The sequence below is a fragment of the Lissotriton helveticus genome, chromosome 2_1, assembly GCF_964261635.1.
Source record: "Lissotriton helveticus chromosome 2_1, aLisHel1.1, whole genome shotgun sequence".
NCBI classification, from domain to species: domain Eukaryota; kingdom Metazoa; phylum Chordata; class Amphibia; order Caudata; family Salamandridae; genus Lissotriton; species Lissotriton helveticus.
The window spans coordinates 669,146,831-669,164,541 of record NC_136059.1 but is presented as its reverse complement, the minus strand read 5'-3'; the positions used below and the strand labels follow the sequence as shown (position 1 = coordinate 669,164,541).

Here is a 17,711-nt window from a genome sequence, read left to right as displayed (position 1 = left end):
CCCTCTGTGCTGCAGACAAAGCCATGCTAAGAGGGATGCTGATGCAAGATGTAATCATAATGCAACGTGATGCAGATGCTAATGAAAATAGAACAGAACAATCAAGTAAATCCCTCATGCAAAGATACAAATCTAGAACTACCCCCAGCTGGAGAAAGCAGCTTGAAGTAAAAAAGATCTCCATTCCGGTGATACGCAATGCTGCGTATCAAGTCCTAATTTATCCAATAAAGATGGCAGAAATATTTGCTTCAATCTTGGAAGGGCTGTACAGTCCAGAGGCCAAAGACATATTGACTGCAAAAATAAAATTCTTAAGGGAGCTGAAGATACCGTCACTATACACAGAAGGGTGAGTTTTTCTTAATGAGGAGATAGCACCTTAGAAAATGCAGGAGGCTATCAAACATCTACCTGTAAATCACCAGGAGAAGGTGGATTCCTGGGAGAATTTTATAAAAAAACAAGAACATTATTACTGGAACCAATGTAACATGCAGCTTACAAAGAAGCAGAAACCAAAGGATCCCCCAGGCACTAACCAACAAAGCTATTATTTCCCTAATCCCCAAATAATGAAAAGAAACCTTGGAGTGTGCCAGCAAAGCTCCCACTATCACTTATTAATATTGATATATAATTACTAGCCAACATTCTAGCAATCAGATTGGATAAAGGGTTTTCCTCTGTGATTCTTGATTCCAAAGTGGGCTTCATCCTAGGACATTCCTCAAGGAATAATATCTGTACCATGACACAATTACTGCAGACATAATGAGATCTACTTATTAAATACATCGCCTTATCACTAGTCACTGAAAAGGGGTTTGCCCACATTGAGTGAGGCTACCTTTTTAGGACTTTATGTAGAGCAGGTCTTAGCAAAGAATTTATTTCAGAAGTGAAGTTACTGTTTGAAAAACCAGTTGCCCAGATTAATTGCGGGGGATTCTAATCTAGATAGTTTGCAATCAGAAGGAGAATGCAGCAAGGAAGCCCATTATCTCCTTTGCTCTTTTATAAAGCACTAGAGCGCCATTCATATGGAGGGCATAAACCAAGTCGAAAACCATTCAAACTGCATGTACTCACTGGTGGACTACAACTCCTTCATATGAGAAGTTATGATTTCGTGCTCCAATTGCTATAAGTAATATATTATTTTCCATGACTGAGAGAACCACCTATATGGGTGAAATAGTAAAGAAATATACTAGGTGGTACTAGAGCTTTAGATCCTATCTATAACCAAAAAATAATACCTAAAGCAGATATGGACCCTGTAACTAAAGTCATGTTTACTAATTTGAACCATGCTCCCACACCTCAAAGTGTTAGCCTGATACTACATGCAGGGCAGTATATAGAATATTGCAGATGTCTGTACATAAGGCTATGTACAACCAACGATGGGCCTCGTAATCCCAGATTTTCCTTGGGGATGTATTCAGCATTCTCACTGTTTCTGGCACAACTGTCTCTTAAAAATTTTAATGTGTTTTGGAAAACAGGGGACCCCTACAAATACATAGTTTGCTATACGTAGGGAAATAATACTATGTTAGAAAAATGAGAACAAATAGCAAAACATTCAATTAATTACTGCCAAAGGCTCTCCCTTATTTAGACTCTAAAAAACATCGTGACTACACAACATGCATAGAATAGACACCCAGATTTGTTTTGGGTTGGTTTATATGCAAAACATTCTTTATTCTTTTCTCAAGAAAACTGCATTTGAGGAAACTGCATTTACCATGATGCTCTTGGGGTACACCCGCTGGAATGGTGGAGTAGCGTGCGACCTATGGACCTTTTACTTAATACGGCTCCCTTGAGCCTTTGAGCTGACGAGCTCAGGTAACGCCCTACGCGCCCGGAGAGGTACCAGACCTGAGAACACTTTGGCAGCCTGCACAGCAACCCCTGAAAATCCTCCTACACTCTGCTGATGAAGGACAATAATCCTGAAACACCGGTGTCCAGAGTTGGCCTGCAATTTTTCATCACACATCGAATCTTTTGCAAAGCGAACCCGCTTTGAGAAAACTGCATTTACCATGATGCTCTTGGGGTACACCCGCTGGAATGGTGGAGTAGCGTGCGACCTATGGACCTTTTACTTAATACGGCTCCCTTGAGCCTTTGAGCTGACGAGCTCAGGTAACGCCCTACGCGCCCGGAGAGGTACCAGACCCGAGAACACTTTGGCAGCCTGCACAGCAACCCCTGAAAATCCTCCTACACTCTGCTGATGAAGGACAATAATCCTGAAACACCGGTGTCCAGAGTTGGCCTGCAATTTTTCATCACACATCGAATCTTTTGCAAAGCGAACCCGCTTTGAGAAAACTGCATTTACCATGATGCTCTTGGGGTACACCCGCTGGAATGGTGGAGTAGCGTGCGACCTATGGACCTTTTACTTAATACGGATCCCTTGAGCCTTTGAGCTGACGAGCTCAGGTAACGCCCTACGCGCCCGGAGAGGTACCAGACCTGAGAACACATTGGCAGCCTGCACAGCAACCCCTGAAAATCCTCCTACACTCTGCTGATGAAGGACAATAATCCTGAAACACCGGTGTCCAGAGTTGGCCTGCAATTTTTCATCACACATCGAATCTTTTGCAAAGCAAACCCGCTTTAAGAAAACTGCATTTACCATGATGCTCTTGGGGTACACCCGCTGGAATGGTGGAGTAGCGTGCGACCTATGGACCTTTTGTGAAAAACACCTACTTTTGTTTTTTTCTTTTATCACTACTGCGAGGCCTACCCCTCTCACAAGTTAACATTGGGAATTCCATAGTACACTTTTAAGCTGTAATTTGTGGTTCAGATGGAGTAGCTCTGTCATGTTTAATATCATTGGAATGGTAATGATAAATCCTCTTGGCTGACAAAGTTGGAATTAACATTAGTGCCTGCAACCTCTCTCTAACACACATCTGGAGTGGGTGACAGCTGGACATAGGCATTTCATCTGTACAACCATACACAACAGAAGGTTAGGTGGGACTGAGTTGCCATCTGCATCCTGATGGGTCATGCTATGCAGGATGGGAGAATGGCATTGACACTTAAGCTGAATGGGAAGTGTCCTGTCCACACGCAAATGGTTACATATTCCCCTGTTGTGAGTCTGGAGCCAGGGCTAGGAAGGGAGGAACTCTGTGCATGTCAAAGCCCCTCTTTGAAGTCACCTCTACTTCAAAGGCACAATTGGGTCTTTGACCCCCAATAAATCAAACACTGCTGGATCTGTAAAGCAACTTTGCCAGGAAGAAGGACCACTGTGCTGCTACAAGGACTTCCACTCTGCTGCTCTAGAAGAATTGCTTTTCTTCTGTGCTGCCCTAATGCCTGCTACCCTCTGCCCCTGCTGAGGAAGAACGGGACTCTTGCTTGAACTCAGAGTGATCTCTAAGGGTATGCTGGCTTGCCTCCTGTTTGGAGACTCAGGGATACCAAAGTCTCACCTCCAGCTTCTGTCGGTGCCTTGTCTATGGGAAGAGGATCTAGGTGCTTACTCCAGTGGAGCGGATGCATCTTCTGCTTCATGAAGCAGAATTGCTGCATCGTCATTGTTGCAGGAGCAGAACCAGCGCATCACACTCGGAACTAGTGCATCGCCTCCAGAACCATTGCATCGCCTTCAGAACCGCGGCATCTCCACCGCTGCAGTGAGAGATGATTGACTCTTCCTCTCAACTGTGTGGAGAAAATCGGTGCATCGGCTTCAGAACCAATGTCCCTTGGCTCCGGCAGTTTGTCTATGGAACTGGCACATCCCCATTGGTGCATGCAGAAAATTGATTCATCACCTTGACTGTGGGATCAACACCGACACATTGCCTGGCTGCAGCCTACATCTCGCTGTTGCAACCAGGATCAAGGTACTTTGCTCAGCGGGCCTTGCATGGCTCATGTTCCTGCCCAGCGGTTAACTGAACTCTTGACTTTGCCCAGTCCAGCACAACCAGATAATCGCAGAAGGTGCTTATTGCTTTGTAGCACTATTTACACTTTTATTCTTCTAAAATTCATATCTTGCCTTCTATTTATTGGTTTTTGTTGCTTCAGTCTTGCTTTATTTATAAACTTCTAATATATTTGTCTAAATTGGTGTGGAGTCTTTTTGTGGTGTTTTCACTGTGCTATTGTTTGGTGTGTTGAACAAATACTTTACACATTGCCTCCTAAGTTAAGCCTTCCTATATGTGCCAAGCTACTAGGCCTGGGCGGTAAATTCCGTTCCGCTCGCGGTATTTGCGGAATTTAAGTAATTTTGCGTTCCGTGGAGAATGCTTAATTGCCAAAAATTCTGCGATTCGCTGAATTTTTTGCTTGTTTGCGCTTTCAAAATGCGTGTTCACAAGATATTTATCTCCGAGCACGCAAACAGCATTTGCGAACAGGAAAAAAGCAATTTCGCGTGTTCACGGAACTTTTGTGTGCTCACAGAGATTTTTTACTCTTTCCCGGAGCTTTGGTGTGCGCGACTACGCAAATTCCTTCCACCCCTACAACTACCAGAGGGTGAGGACAGGTTAATTTATGGTGTGTATCAGACTTAACCTTACTAGGTTTGAGGCTCCTGCTTTGATAGGGTGCCTACCTCTGCCAACCAAAAACTCAATTTCTAACAAAAGGTCTAAAACAAGAGGTCTACAAGTGAAAACAAAACTGAGAGTTCACATCATTTAGATTCTGACAAGCGTTCACATGCCAAAATTTGATAATTACAAGTTTTGTTCCAGGAATAGAAAATACCTGTGTGGACAAGAGAACATTGGTTTCTTTGCTTCGGTTTTTCCCAGATTCTAGGAATTAATTTGCTGTAATTTTCTTCCTACTCATAGGAGAGGGAATATGTCAACAGGAGGGCTGGCGGGGACTGGAGGGCGAAGAGTAATAAAAGAGTTAGGAAGGAGCATTGTCTGCTCTCCTTTGGTATTGCAACGCTTGGGTGAAGGCCAGACACATGCTTCTGGCTGCAGGCCCAATCCTTGTCAATTTCGTGATTTCACTGGGTGTAGATGCACACTGGGTGTCTTCAATCTCAGAATTATCAGTCAGAAGACAGTGTCCTACCTATAATGGCCCAGGGTACAAACCCCTCAGAAGTAATGCCCAAGTGGGATACTGCCACAATTAATGAGGGCCTAAGTGTTCAGCCACGCTACTAGAATGTAAGACAGGGTATATACATAAGGGAAAGCTTGGTTTAACCTGTTCACATGACCCTTCTGTTTAAGAGCTGACTCACAGCAAGCCTGTTGTCTCCCTATATCTCTCTCACTTATCTAGCCAGTCAAATTCTATAGATATATAAAAGTGCTTGCCGAAAGTATAGAACATAAACAAATAAACTGCATTGCTATAATTCCTTTAATGAAGATCTGTTTGAGACTTATTACCAACATTTTAAAGATATTGTCTGTTGCGTTCTTCCAAACACTGAATCAGTTTCTACAACGTATGAATAAGTACTATATTCAAGTATCTATATTGCACATATTGAGTTGTGTATAGGGACACTTGTCATTTGATAAAACATTTCAAATGATTAAGAACTATACGATGAGGAATACAACACCTAAGTATGGTATTCAAGGGCACATTCTCCATTGGCAGAGCCTTCAGAATAAATTCCTGCATGTTTTGCAACTCAACTCTACCCTACATACAAACTATTTAAAATAAACTCTCCTTCATAAAAGAGCTGAAAACAATTTGAGGTGTTCAGCTCTGCGGTCAACTAAACAGATGTCTATGGGTTTGCTTCATGATGTGCTTATTGATCGCCAGTAAAATAGACAAGGGTAAATTAATGTGACCTATGCTAAGATCTGCCTACAATCTGAAACTCATAGGTACAAAACCTAGCAGTGTCAATTTATCCTTTCCTCATTTTAGCTTTTGTGAAATAAGTAACTATGAAACAATAGTAATACTACTGCTAATTAATGAGCTTGGGAGGTCTGCTGTACCTTTATAACAAAATTATCTAATTTCCTTATTAGAGTCTTATTATGACATCAACACACACACCATACGCATAAGATAACATTTACACCATTTCTGTACTAACCTATGAGATTTGAATTCCGACATCAAATGTCTTCTTGCAGCGCCAGAGCCATCTTGGAATAAACAGAAACTGTGCCAAAACCTAACTTGATAACTTATAGGCATGTATGGTTTTAAACATAGGGTACACATGGTTTTGCACGAATTTTAAGCAATTTACTAAATCAGACAAAGTTACACATAGTCCTTCAAATAAGCAGGAACAACCCTGCAGCGAAGTGGTCTTCCAACTCTATCAGCAACCACATCCTTAGAAGTTTGAGCTGAAGGAACAGACTTAAGCTTTCTTTGGTAAAGTGCTACCCTTCGGAGGTTCCACGTTTGGCCATTTTGTAGCTTAACACAGTTGCCAACCACGGACTTTACTTGGTAGGGTCCCCTAAATTTATTGAACATCCTCTGGTTACCCCCAGGCTTAACTTTTACCAGGTCCCCTTCAGCTATTTTGGAAAGCACAGCTTTTCCCATGGAGTCACCCCCAACACCCTTTTCCTTTTCATGTAGCCAAGTGGGAATGAGTTTAGTGCCTGGCACCCTCCCCCTCATGAGCTCAAAAGGTGTTACCGACATGTTGTTATGAACAGTGGTACGGTATGCCCACAGCATTTCTTTGATCTCCTTCTGCACAGGGCGACCTGAGGCTAAAGCGAGCTGCATAGTACCCTTAACAAGCCTGTTTATTCGCTCACAAAGTCCATTCCCTTGTGGGTTATAGAGCGATGTACGCAAGTGCTTCACACCAAGGAAAACAAAATAATCCTCCATAATGGCAGAGGTAAGTTGCGTACCATTATCAGTTAAAACCATTGAGGGAATGCCCTCACGTCGAAATATCTCATCAAGGACCTTGACAGTGGATTCTGCAGTGATGCTTTTCATGAAAGCAACCTCAACCCACCTAGAGGTCGAATCAACCACAACCAAAGCGAATTTTTCAACATCCACCAGATCATGAAATGGGCCTATGAAATCAATGCAGATCTTCTGCCATACACCATCATCTGCAATAATCTTCCCCATGCCACCTTTACTAGCACAAACCTGTAGTCTCTTTTCAGACTCCTTGCATAGCTGGCATTGTTCAACCCAACCCTTCACCTGTGCATCTACACCAGGCCACCAAAAATCAGCCTTGACACGTTTGCCAGTAAGGGTTTGGCCAAGATGGCCCTCATGCGCCAGCGCAATGATACGGGGTCTAAGGGATGCCGGAGGTATATATTTCTCACCACGCACAAGGATGTGCTCGCCCTGTAAAGAAATTTCATCCTGCAACTGAACGTAAGGCCTAAGAGCTGGTGAAACAGTACTCTGCCTTGATACCCCTTCTTTGCACATCTTGACTAAACCAGCCATAACAGAATCTTTCCCCATTTCCTCAATCCACTCCCTCCTAGAAATGGAGCTGGGTAAATCACCTTCCAAGTCATCCAAATACGCAACCACATTTTCAGTTACTAACTCTTTAGGTGGTTCTTTGGTGTCAGGTAATCTAGAAAGACAGTCCGCAACGCTGTTGCACCAACCAGGTAAATATTCAACACTACAAGCGAACTCTTGTATGCAAACAGCAAGTCTCGCTAATCTCCCAGAACAGTTCCTAATCCCCCCAGGGGCCAAGACCTTTAATAGGGGCTTATGGTCAGTCCTGAGTGTGAAGGTGATTCCCCACAGATACACCCTAAAATACCGAGTTGCCCACGCGGCTGCAAGAGCTTCACGCTCTATGACTGAGTAGTTCCTTTCGGTCTCAGTCAGAGACCGTGACGCAAATGCAATCGTGTTTTGTTTGCCACCTCCTTTCTGTGTTAAGACCGCACCAATCCCAAAGGAACTTTGGGATTGGTGTAAATCTGTTGTAAATGGAAGACAGGTAGTCCTTCCATTTACAACAGATTTACACCCAGTGTTGTCACCAAGCTCCTATAAGAGATGATTGAAAAATAACATGGTATTGGTTTGATATGTAGGCTGTAAAGAAACTCATATTTTTACTGTGTTCTACTCCATTATTTTGCTCTGGACATATGACTCCTTATCCACAAAGATTCTGCTATGAATAGTGATGAAAATGACCATCCTTTGCACGGAATACCCTTTAGATTTGTTTCACCTTCTTATGCTGAACCTGATTTGTGTTGCCCATGGGACTCGGCACACTCCTACTAACTAAGGTAAAGTGCTTGTGCTCTCCCTTTTAAATATGATAAAATTGGCATATACCTAACTAAAAAAATTAATTTACGTATAAGTCCCTAGTGTTTGGTAGTAGAAGTACCCAGGGCCGTAAATGAAATGGTACTAGTGGTCTTCAGCACTCATTGTGACACCCACTAAGGTAGCACTGTAAAACATGCCTGTAGGCCTGCCCGTGCAGTTTGAGGGTAGAACTTTAAATTGCAATTTCAACCTGGTAAAACAAACCGTTTGCCAGGCCTAAACCTTCCTTTTTAATACTTACAAGTCATCCCTAAGGTATGCCCTAAATACCCAAAGTGCAGGGAGCATGGTATTTAAAAAGTAGGACATGTTTAATTTATGTTTTGCATGTCCTGACAGTGAAAAACATAGAAAGCCATTTATCAACGTGGCAATGCTTCCTCTCCCCCACGTTAACACTGGTTTACACTATTACTGATAATTGGTGTTAAAGTCAGTTTGGGAGCAGCTAGCAAAATGGATCAAGGGCTTATGTAAATACCATTTTAAAATCCAGTTTAATGGCCAAATAGGATTTTATATTACTATTGAGGCAATTAAACTTTTAGAAAGTTGTAATCTCCCTGCATAAAACCAAAAGGCTTTCCTGAAAGTGTCCATCTCTCACCTGTCTCTGGATGCCTCCTCTGTGGTGACAAGTGCAAGGCTCCCAGACAGTGGACAAAAAACCCTGAGAGTGGAGAGGGGGATTTCTGCCTTGGCTGGATAGCCTGGAGGGCTGTGCCAAGCCCTTTCCTGAGCTTCAAAGGATGCACACCTTACCACTGGCAGATGAAGCTCACATTTAGGCCTGCCTTCCTCTGTCTCTCTAATCAGGATGGCACCAAACCCAGTGGGGGTAGAGGAACTGACCAGAACGGGGTAACTGGGGACACACTAGACCTCCGACCAAATGCTGGCACTGGGCATAAAACCGGACCTCACAGACCTCTTCTTAGAACACTCATTAATCTGTGGAGAATCAAAAGGACTGCCCTGCTGGCCAAACAAACTGAAGGAAGACTGGTCCTACTTGCCTTTTACCCAAGGCCCCAGAAGTGATTCCAAGTGACATTTGGCTGACTTCCTGTTTCAGTTATAGGGAAACAACAAGCTTTCAGAGACTCTCTCCCTTCAACTGCCTAGCAGACCAGTTCCAACTGAACCTGTCCTGGATCCGGGTGCTAGCTTCTGTTGGAGTGGGTCCTAAGGCCCAAGTGGTGTGCCTCAGGTCCTGAACACAAGGCTGATGTTAAGAATATTCCTTCTGTCCACACTACGAAAGCTGGGCTTTAAAAACATTACCCAGAAAGGAAGAGGTGACTTTCCACATTACAGCCAAGTTGAGGACTGGGGGAAAGTCACATGACCCTGCTGTTTACGAGCTGACTCACAGCAAGCCTGTAGTCTCCCTATACCTCTCTCACTTATCTAGCCAGTCAAATTCTATAGACATATAAAAGTGCTTGCCGAATGTATAGAACTTAAATAAATAAACTGCATTGCTATCATTCCTGTTTGGAAAAAGGAATGAATAACCCTGCTGAGAAACATGGAGTGAGAAGGCTGATGCCTAAAGAAACCTGGAGTGAGATGAATGGGAATTTAATTAGCACTGGCAAAACCTCATCAGCAATAGCTTACTGTTTCACACATTATAATATTCTGCTTTACTCACTGAAAACAGAGAATCTACTGGAATTAAAGAAGAAAGAATGCTTGTCTATTTCCCTGAGTGGTAAGAGAAATTATCATTCGATCTACCTTGGACATCTTTTTCTGTATTTTGTCTGGGGGTTGGCTGTGGTATCCTACCTACCTACCCATGGAGCTGAAGGCGTCTAGGTCTTGCCAGGGAAGCCTGCTTACCCCTGAAATTTCCTATGTTGTGGAAGTTTCAGAAAGCCTTTAGAACAAAATAAGTTGATGCTTCCTGGGGATCGTTCCAGTGGCTCAGCTGTAAATGACCTGCAAATGGAGTTGTGGGAAATCTGCAACAACTGGAAACCATAGCCTGGTGTCTCAGGAACAAGTCCTATATTTATGAGGACTTTTCTTGATAACAGAAGAACAAGCACAGAAAACCAGAGACTTAGAAAAGGCTCACCTCTCGGGGATTAAAACAAGCTATAAAGCCTCACTGGAAAAAGAAGTAACCTAGTCAGCTATATTTTAGCAGTATTTCCTATTGTGAGAATTGCCCCTGGAATTTTGAGATTACTGATGACAAAACACTCAAGCTTTCTGACCTTGTGAAGCCCTGTCCAATGTTCAACTACAGCTTCCAGGCTACCCTGCTGATTGTTTTAGGCTTACAGAAACCATTCAGTGGGACGAGCCACCTGCTCTTACCAGATGTGGGCAAATAGGAGATGCCTAGGCCCAAGTCAACCTCATGAAAGACAATGTGACCTTCCTTCTAATGTTTTGTATTTCCCTACATAATAACATGTAGGACCTTTCTAAACACTTGTTTTAAGAGGTTTTGTTTTCTTTAAAATGTTTGATTCCATAATCTAATTTTCTTCAATTTTGTGATACTTTTATTATTAAGTGTTTGCCTCAGTAACTATATTGGAATGGTCTTTAGGTTTGTTATTTCTTAATTGCACATACATTTTTCAGTATTAGGTCGTGCTGCTTGTGTCTAGTTTGCATGGGTGAGCCATGAGTTTCTCATAGAAGCTGATTTGCTCAGAGGGACAGATTGTTTAGGCCTAGTGGGAATTCAGTCATAGCTCACATCAAGACTATAGCAACTTTCCTGACAGCCTAGCCGTCTGATTCAATGTACTTGCAATTTTTCTAACGATACTCTTTTCTTGGGATGTCATTTAAATCGCAATTGCTATTTAAGAACATGTATGAAAATCATAGATTTCCTTGTGTACGCTTTACCCAATGCTGCTCGTTCACATTAGCTTTAAATACGCTTTACCAATGCTACTCGTTTACATTAGCTTTAAAGCGCAAATGAACCTTTTCCACAAAGAAAATATGTACAGGTATTAAGAAACCCTGTATTACACCCCCAGAAGATGAGGGGGATATGGTTTTCCCACCCAATTATACACATACACTTGCTATTCTAGCACTAACTGCATTTGTGCAAATTGGGTGCAAAAACCACAAGGGGAAGATGTGCGAGTGCCACTGAGGTAATACAATCCACCCCTTAGGCCATCTCCCCTGGAAACACTATGAATCACCTCTACCTATGACCACGAAAAAACTGCCTTGTGTGGGATGTTTCACATCTGCAGTCATTTCCGTCTTGGATCCTCTGAAGCAACTATTTACAAATGCAAGCGGCACTTTAGGCACACTTGAGGTCTACTTTGCTGTGTAAAAGCTGTGAGAATTGCACTCTCAGACTTTAATTTAAACTTGGGAGAAGGCACGACTGATACTTCGACATTATATCGACTTGTTTGTAACAGAAATATTACATTATATATATTTATACAGTAAAACTGTTAATTGCTATTAGAATAATAATACAAATTAAGGCACTGTGAGCAAACTACACAACATCACGGCAGTACAGTTGTTTAAACTGAACTTCGTTTGAGGCTGTATCAGTCGCGCCACCGAATAGTAAAATAGTGTTTAACAGTCAGATAAACACACTGAACATTTATAATTTTCACTGAATATGATTTGCATATTTACTCATTATTCTAAAAACCAAGATGGGTTTTAATATTTGGTTGTTTGACAAGCGCCGCCCTAACTTGTATTTTAAAACATTAAATGCATTCTGTGATTTTGCTAATAGTTCAGCAGTTGATGACTTTCATACCAGTAGTAGTTTGAGCCCAGTAGTGAATGTGTAGAGGCTGTTGTTGGAAAGTTTCATTTCTCCATGTGTGATGACTACATATTGAACACCACTCATGTTGAACGCTATACAGCGCTGAGGGTTCCGGATCTGGATGTGCTATAAAGAGAAAACATTTGGAAATTGTTACTCGCCCCATGTCTTGAGCCATCAGTATTTACATATATTGTAAACTGCATATTCAGGTTGTACTGCCCCTTGCAAGGGACACGATTATTAAATCTCCACCATTTACTAAGAGGATCCTCTAAATGGAGTACCTCTTTCGTACTTTAGGGAAGCACACTTGCTCCATCCATTTAACTTATAGCCCTTCTATTCCTTCTACTATTCCTTCTACTGAAATAGTCCTGATCAAGACAATGCAGGAATGCAAGATATTATTCTAAGGCAAAAAGGTTCCCTGGATTCACTTGGTGGTCTCCAATGCTCATAAAATGTATAGCCTTCTTTCTTTTAGAAAATTATTTTCTAGTAGAACCGGCAATCGTGACCTTTATCTCTTAACCTTTACCCTTGAAAGGACTTATTTACCCTCGACGTTTCACACACCATTGATTTTTTTTATCAGCCAGGCAACACCCCCCCTCCCCACCACCACCACCACCACTTCAGATGCAAATACCACACTTCCATATCTGAGTGAATAGATCACTCTTAGGAGTCAGCCACACCTTACATAATAGTTTCGCCCAGGACCGGTTATGAAAATTCTGTCTTCAGAGAAAGTGTCAAAATAAAGCCCCAAAACTAACCTGTTTGATCAGCAGGATAGACCGAGGCTGCCAGTGACTCACAGGAGTGAACACACCTTCCCTCCGTTCAACATTGGATCTGGGACTACCCACACTTGGGATTTTGTGCAATTATGTTTGTTCAGATTGAGGGTGCCAGAAAGAAGAAAAATAGGACCATCTCTACTTTTCCTAGGCATATGGTACAGGAAATATGGAACAATAACGCTGGGGTGCTGTCATCAATACTAGTATTCTAAGAGCTCCAAGGTTCTTCCCAGATTATGGAATCAAACAATAGCCACTGGTTGACACACAAACCATAATGCGACTGCTCTGTAAGGCTACCTCATGAGAAATACTGCAAATAAGCTTTTGCCTCTGTCAGAGAGGTCCTCCTGGGTACTGCCTGGGGAGGAGATACAACCAGGCACAATGGAAATAGACAGATTGTCGTACAGAATACGCTCTCAGGCAACTGTATGCATTCCAGCCGTGCAGGGAGAGTTGCACACACCTCCAGCCATCAACACTCTCTTCAATTATGGCAAGATGTCACACAGAATCATTCCAAACAGACATCCTTAGAAAGTAATTGGCACTAAGGAGATATGTACAATTCACTAGAATTACACTTTTGACAAATCATCTCACAGTGAACTACTCTGTTCAGGAAAGGTAAACAAACTAAACATTATAATTCTGATCAGTTCCCATTGTTAGCTGATTCTTGCAGGGAGGAGCTTCAATAGTCTCTCTCTTTTACTGAGAAAACAGAGGGAGGTCCTGCTAAACTTCTGCACTCTTAACTACATTATTTTTCTTCTATTCTATTTCTAAAGAGAAGTAAACTAGATAAGCCAATATTTCACTGGGACTCTTTTCAATTAACGTTTGAGAACATTACATGCTAACTGCCATGAAATAAACATGTATTATAAAAAGTGCATAACAGGTAACGTGTAATATGATCTTGTATTTCAAGTGCAGGGTTCTGATGACAGCGACATACAACGGCCTCATGATTTAAGATGTCACCAAAACCCACTGACGACTATACAAAATGGTTATGCGTTATGTATCCTCTATACACTACAGACCATGTATGGCAAAAGATGTAAGGTGGTCAATGCACCTCTGGGCCTCAAAGTAATTAATAGAGAAATAAATTGTCCTTTTCAACTTATGCAGATCTTTTATAATCTGCATGTTTGCATACCATTGAAATGAATAAAAATGCCTTTTATTGATGATCAGATTTGAGAAGTGAGAAGTGATATAAAAGTAAAGTACATTTTTAGCAAGTGAGGAATAAATACACTTTCAAGAGAATGATTTAAACATTTAAAAATATCCTTTACTGTTGCATTAGGTAAAAACTACCAAAATATTCATTAGTTTACCTCTAGGGCAACAAACACTCCTCGCCATTGGTAAAGGGTAGAAACAGAACCAGAGGAAACGTTAGTTGATGACGATCGCAGCAATACACCATATAAAGAATCCCCTGAAGTAAAGAAACACCAATTTGCTTCTGGTTCTTCTGGAAAATCCTGCACTACAGCCAGTGCAGGGTTTGTCCCCTCTGCAAAAGGAGATAACACACATACATGAGACAAATATCTAGACCGTACCATGCATCGTGAAATTGACATTTACAATACATATTTTCATCTTAAAAGTGGACAATTAAGAACATTGGATCTATATGCTATTACACACACATATTTTACTTCTAAATCCCACATGAATTGAAGCCAAGAGAATACGTTCCACAGATTATTTCAGATAAACACAAGTTCTGATTTTCTTGCAGTTCTTTAGTATTTCCTACATGTAAGTACAACTGCATGTGCGTTTCCTCCCCAGACAGCTTTAGTTGTCTTTAGGCAGGCCTAATGTTTCAAAATTGTAAAAAGGCAGGCCTTTCCTCCTCAGATCTATCAAACTATCACCTTAATTCTCTCCTCCCGTTAATGAGTAAGCCCCTAGAAAGGTATATAAACAAAACACTCATGGAATATATAGAGTCCCAAGGCTGCCTAGATTTCTCCCAGTCCGGTTTTAGACCCAGGCACAATAAGGAATCTGCACTGGTTGAGGTTACAGACTATATTTGGATTACTTTGGCTAATAATCAGGCTGTACTATTTGTGCTCATAGACCTATCTGCGGTGTTTTACAATGTGTTGCACCACAGATTGCTTCACAGACTAGAGGAAAGCTGAATCAGGGGCGTGCCTTACAATGGTTCTCCAGTTTTCTAAGTCAACATACACAGACGATTAATTTAGGTCAATTTCGCTTGCGTATCATTGAGCTCACCAAGGGAGTACCTCAGGGTTCCTCTCTCAGCCCCACCTTGTTCAATGTGTTCTCCTAGCCAAGATTGTGAGAGAACTTGGGTTCACCCCTTCCTCATACGCAGATGATACCTAACTTCTCCTATCTTTTGACAACAAAGATGCTACTTCTAAACTGCGTTTCTTGGCAGCCATCAAAGCGGTTTCAGCCTGGATGACAGAAAAATGTCTCCAGTTGAATGCTGAGAAAACGGAGATCATGCTCTATGGAATTGCCCAACAGCTCTGGACTGCAGAGTGGTGGCTTTCAAACTTGGGCATAGCTCCAGCCCCCAAGGCAGTGGTAAAGAATTTTGGCACCAGGTTGGATCAGTCTCTTTCTATGAGTAATAAAGTAAGAACAACCACTGGTACCTGTTTCCACGTGCTGAGTCTTTTGGGTAGTGTATTCCAATTCCTCCCACTCGAGGTACATACAACTTTGTTCCAGGGGCTAGCGATTAGCCGCCTAGACTAATGCAATGCTCTTCCGGTGGCCACAAATGAAGCCTTATTGAATAAACTGCAAGTGGGTCAGAACACTGCAGCCCGCCTGGTACAGAATATGCAATCCACACCACTGTGTCGCCTATTTTGTGACAGCTACACTGGCTACCCATGAGACAGAGAATTAAATTCAAGATCTGATGTATCATACACAAGGAGCTCAACGGCAATGGACCCAGTTACTTAATAGATAAACTTCACCATTATCAGCCAAGTAGAGACCTACGATCAAGGGAAAAATCTCTCCTTATTATCCTTTGTTTTAATAAGTCCAGTTCTGGGGGAAAATCCTTTTTCCATCTAGCTCCCCTATATTGGAATCACCTACTTCTTGGCCTCGAGAAATGCAATGATTTCCTGGCTTTTAGGAAACTTTTGAAACCCAAACTGTTCCGCAACTGTTAACCTGGGTTGTTGCTTTCAGTGTGGACATACCCCTTCCGGGGAGATTCACACGCTTTACAAACTACCCATTCAGTCATTCAATACAGTACCTGTACTTAGAGTGGTCTTCAGATCAGCCCATTGTTCATGACTGAATGGTTTTGCTGTCTATCTCACTTCTTTGCTCCTGATTAAATGACTTTCCTTCATATTCTTGTGTTTATCCCACTCAGGGACATTTTGGTCTCAAAGTGTTTTGCTTGGCTGATTTATCTTTCCACTGGTGATGTCAGACCTTGTTTTCAAGTGCTTTATCTCTACTTTGCTATCTCCCTGCTCCCCTTTCTCCCTGACCACCTCTCTTCATTCCTCCCTTCACTTGTCCATGACCCACCCAGTGTCTCATTCTCCCACAGTCTTCTTGTGGATTCTGTAACAAGCAATGCTATTAGCGGATAACCATTAACATTTTTGTCACTACTCTAAAATGGCCACCCATACTTGCGTATGTGCATGCAGATGGATTTAGCAATAGTGTGTGCATCAATGTGTGCCATCTTTAAACATGATTGGTAATGTATTAAAAAAATGTATTCAAACATGGCATCTACAAACATGTGTGTATGCTTTCACATCAGATAGCTTTCAATGCAATTTAATGTATGTTTCCAATCCTGATCAAAGGTAGCCCACTATGGTTGCAAGTGAATGATCAGTGGCCACCTAAGGAGAAAATACTTTGGCACAGCGTGGGAGGCAGGCTTGTCAGTGCTTCCTTCTGCAGGTCTATTATCAATATATGGGGTTTGGCCTATTAAGTTCTGAGCCTTACAAAAATTATCAACATAAAAACCTCCAGTCAACCATAAATGCCATTAATTTTAGAACAATAACAACACCTGAACTTTATTCTGGTGTTGTGGTTTACTCATTTCCAACGATTTCAGTTTTTTGACACAACACTCTCATAGTTACTCTTGTCAACTGTTAATTTTTAACATATATTGCATAACAACCATCACCAATATATAAAACAGTGAACTATATATCATACATATGAATTTAAACATGTACAATTCACAATTGAATCACGTTTGATCAAATAGATTATTTCTAAAAAGCAGTATCAGAAACATAGCTCTTGTTTAGAATTTCTATTGAAGTATTAGTTTTTGTGTCCCTCTGAGGATATATGAACTCATATCCCATTAAGAAAGTTTAAAGCTTTCTTAGTACGATCCTTTGAATTATGAATGATCACACATTAATTGCAGTACTCCTCAGTCAATGAAGACTACAGTGTGCATTTTGACTTTGCTGTTAGGACTGACATTTGTGCAGGTCTTCCTCAGTACGGTGAACCTAATAGTGTTAATCTGGCTTGCATCTAGTTGCTTACTTGCCAGTGTCTTCGAATTTGTCTTAACACTTGGTCAGTTCTTCTTGCAGGTCTATTTTTGAGAGCCAAAATTATACTGTGGAAAAGTATGCTGAACCCATTTTTCGGTTCTTCCCCTCTTTATCGTCTTGATATCACTCAGACTTGCAGAAGAGATGGGCTGTTCAGCAAAGGTACTTCTTTATAAAAAGAGGCATTGCAGATCTTTT

The 17,711-nt window shown here is 41.6% G+C and overlaps 1 protein-coding gene across 1 annotated transcript in view; it reads right to left on the bottom strand.

Moving 5' to 3' along the window:
* Nucleotides 1-17,711, bottom strand: part of ADGRV1 (adhesion G protein-coupled receptor V1) — a 2,034,994-nt gene that overhangs the window by 1,227,245 nt on the left and 790,038 nt on the right. Inside the window, exons 46-47 of the mRNA XM_078677778.1 lie at nt 14,274-14,455; nt 12,098-12,235 (exon numbers count right to left, since the gene is read on the bottom strand). Coding sequence (XP_078533904.1) covers nt 12,098-12,235; nt 14,274-14,455 — 320 coding nt within the window. The remainder of the gene's footprint in view (nt 1-12,097; nt 12,236-14,273; nt 14,456-17,711) is intronic.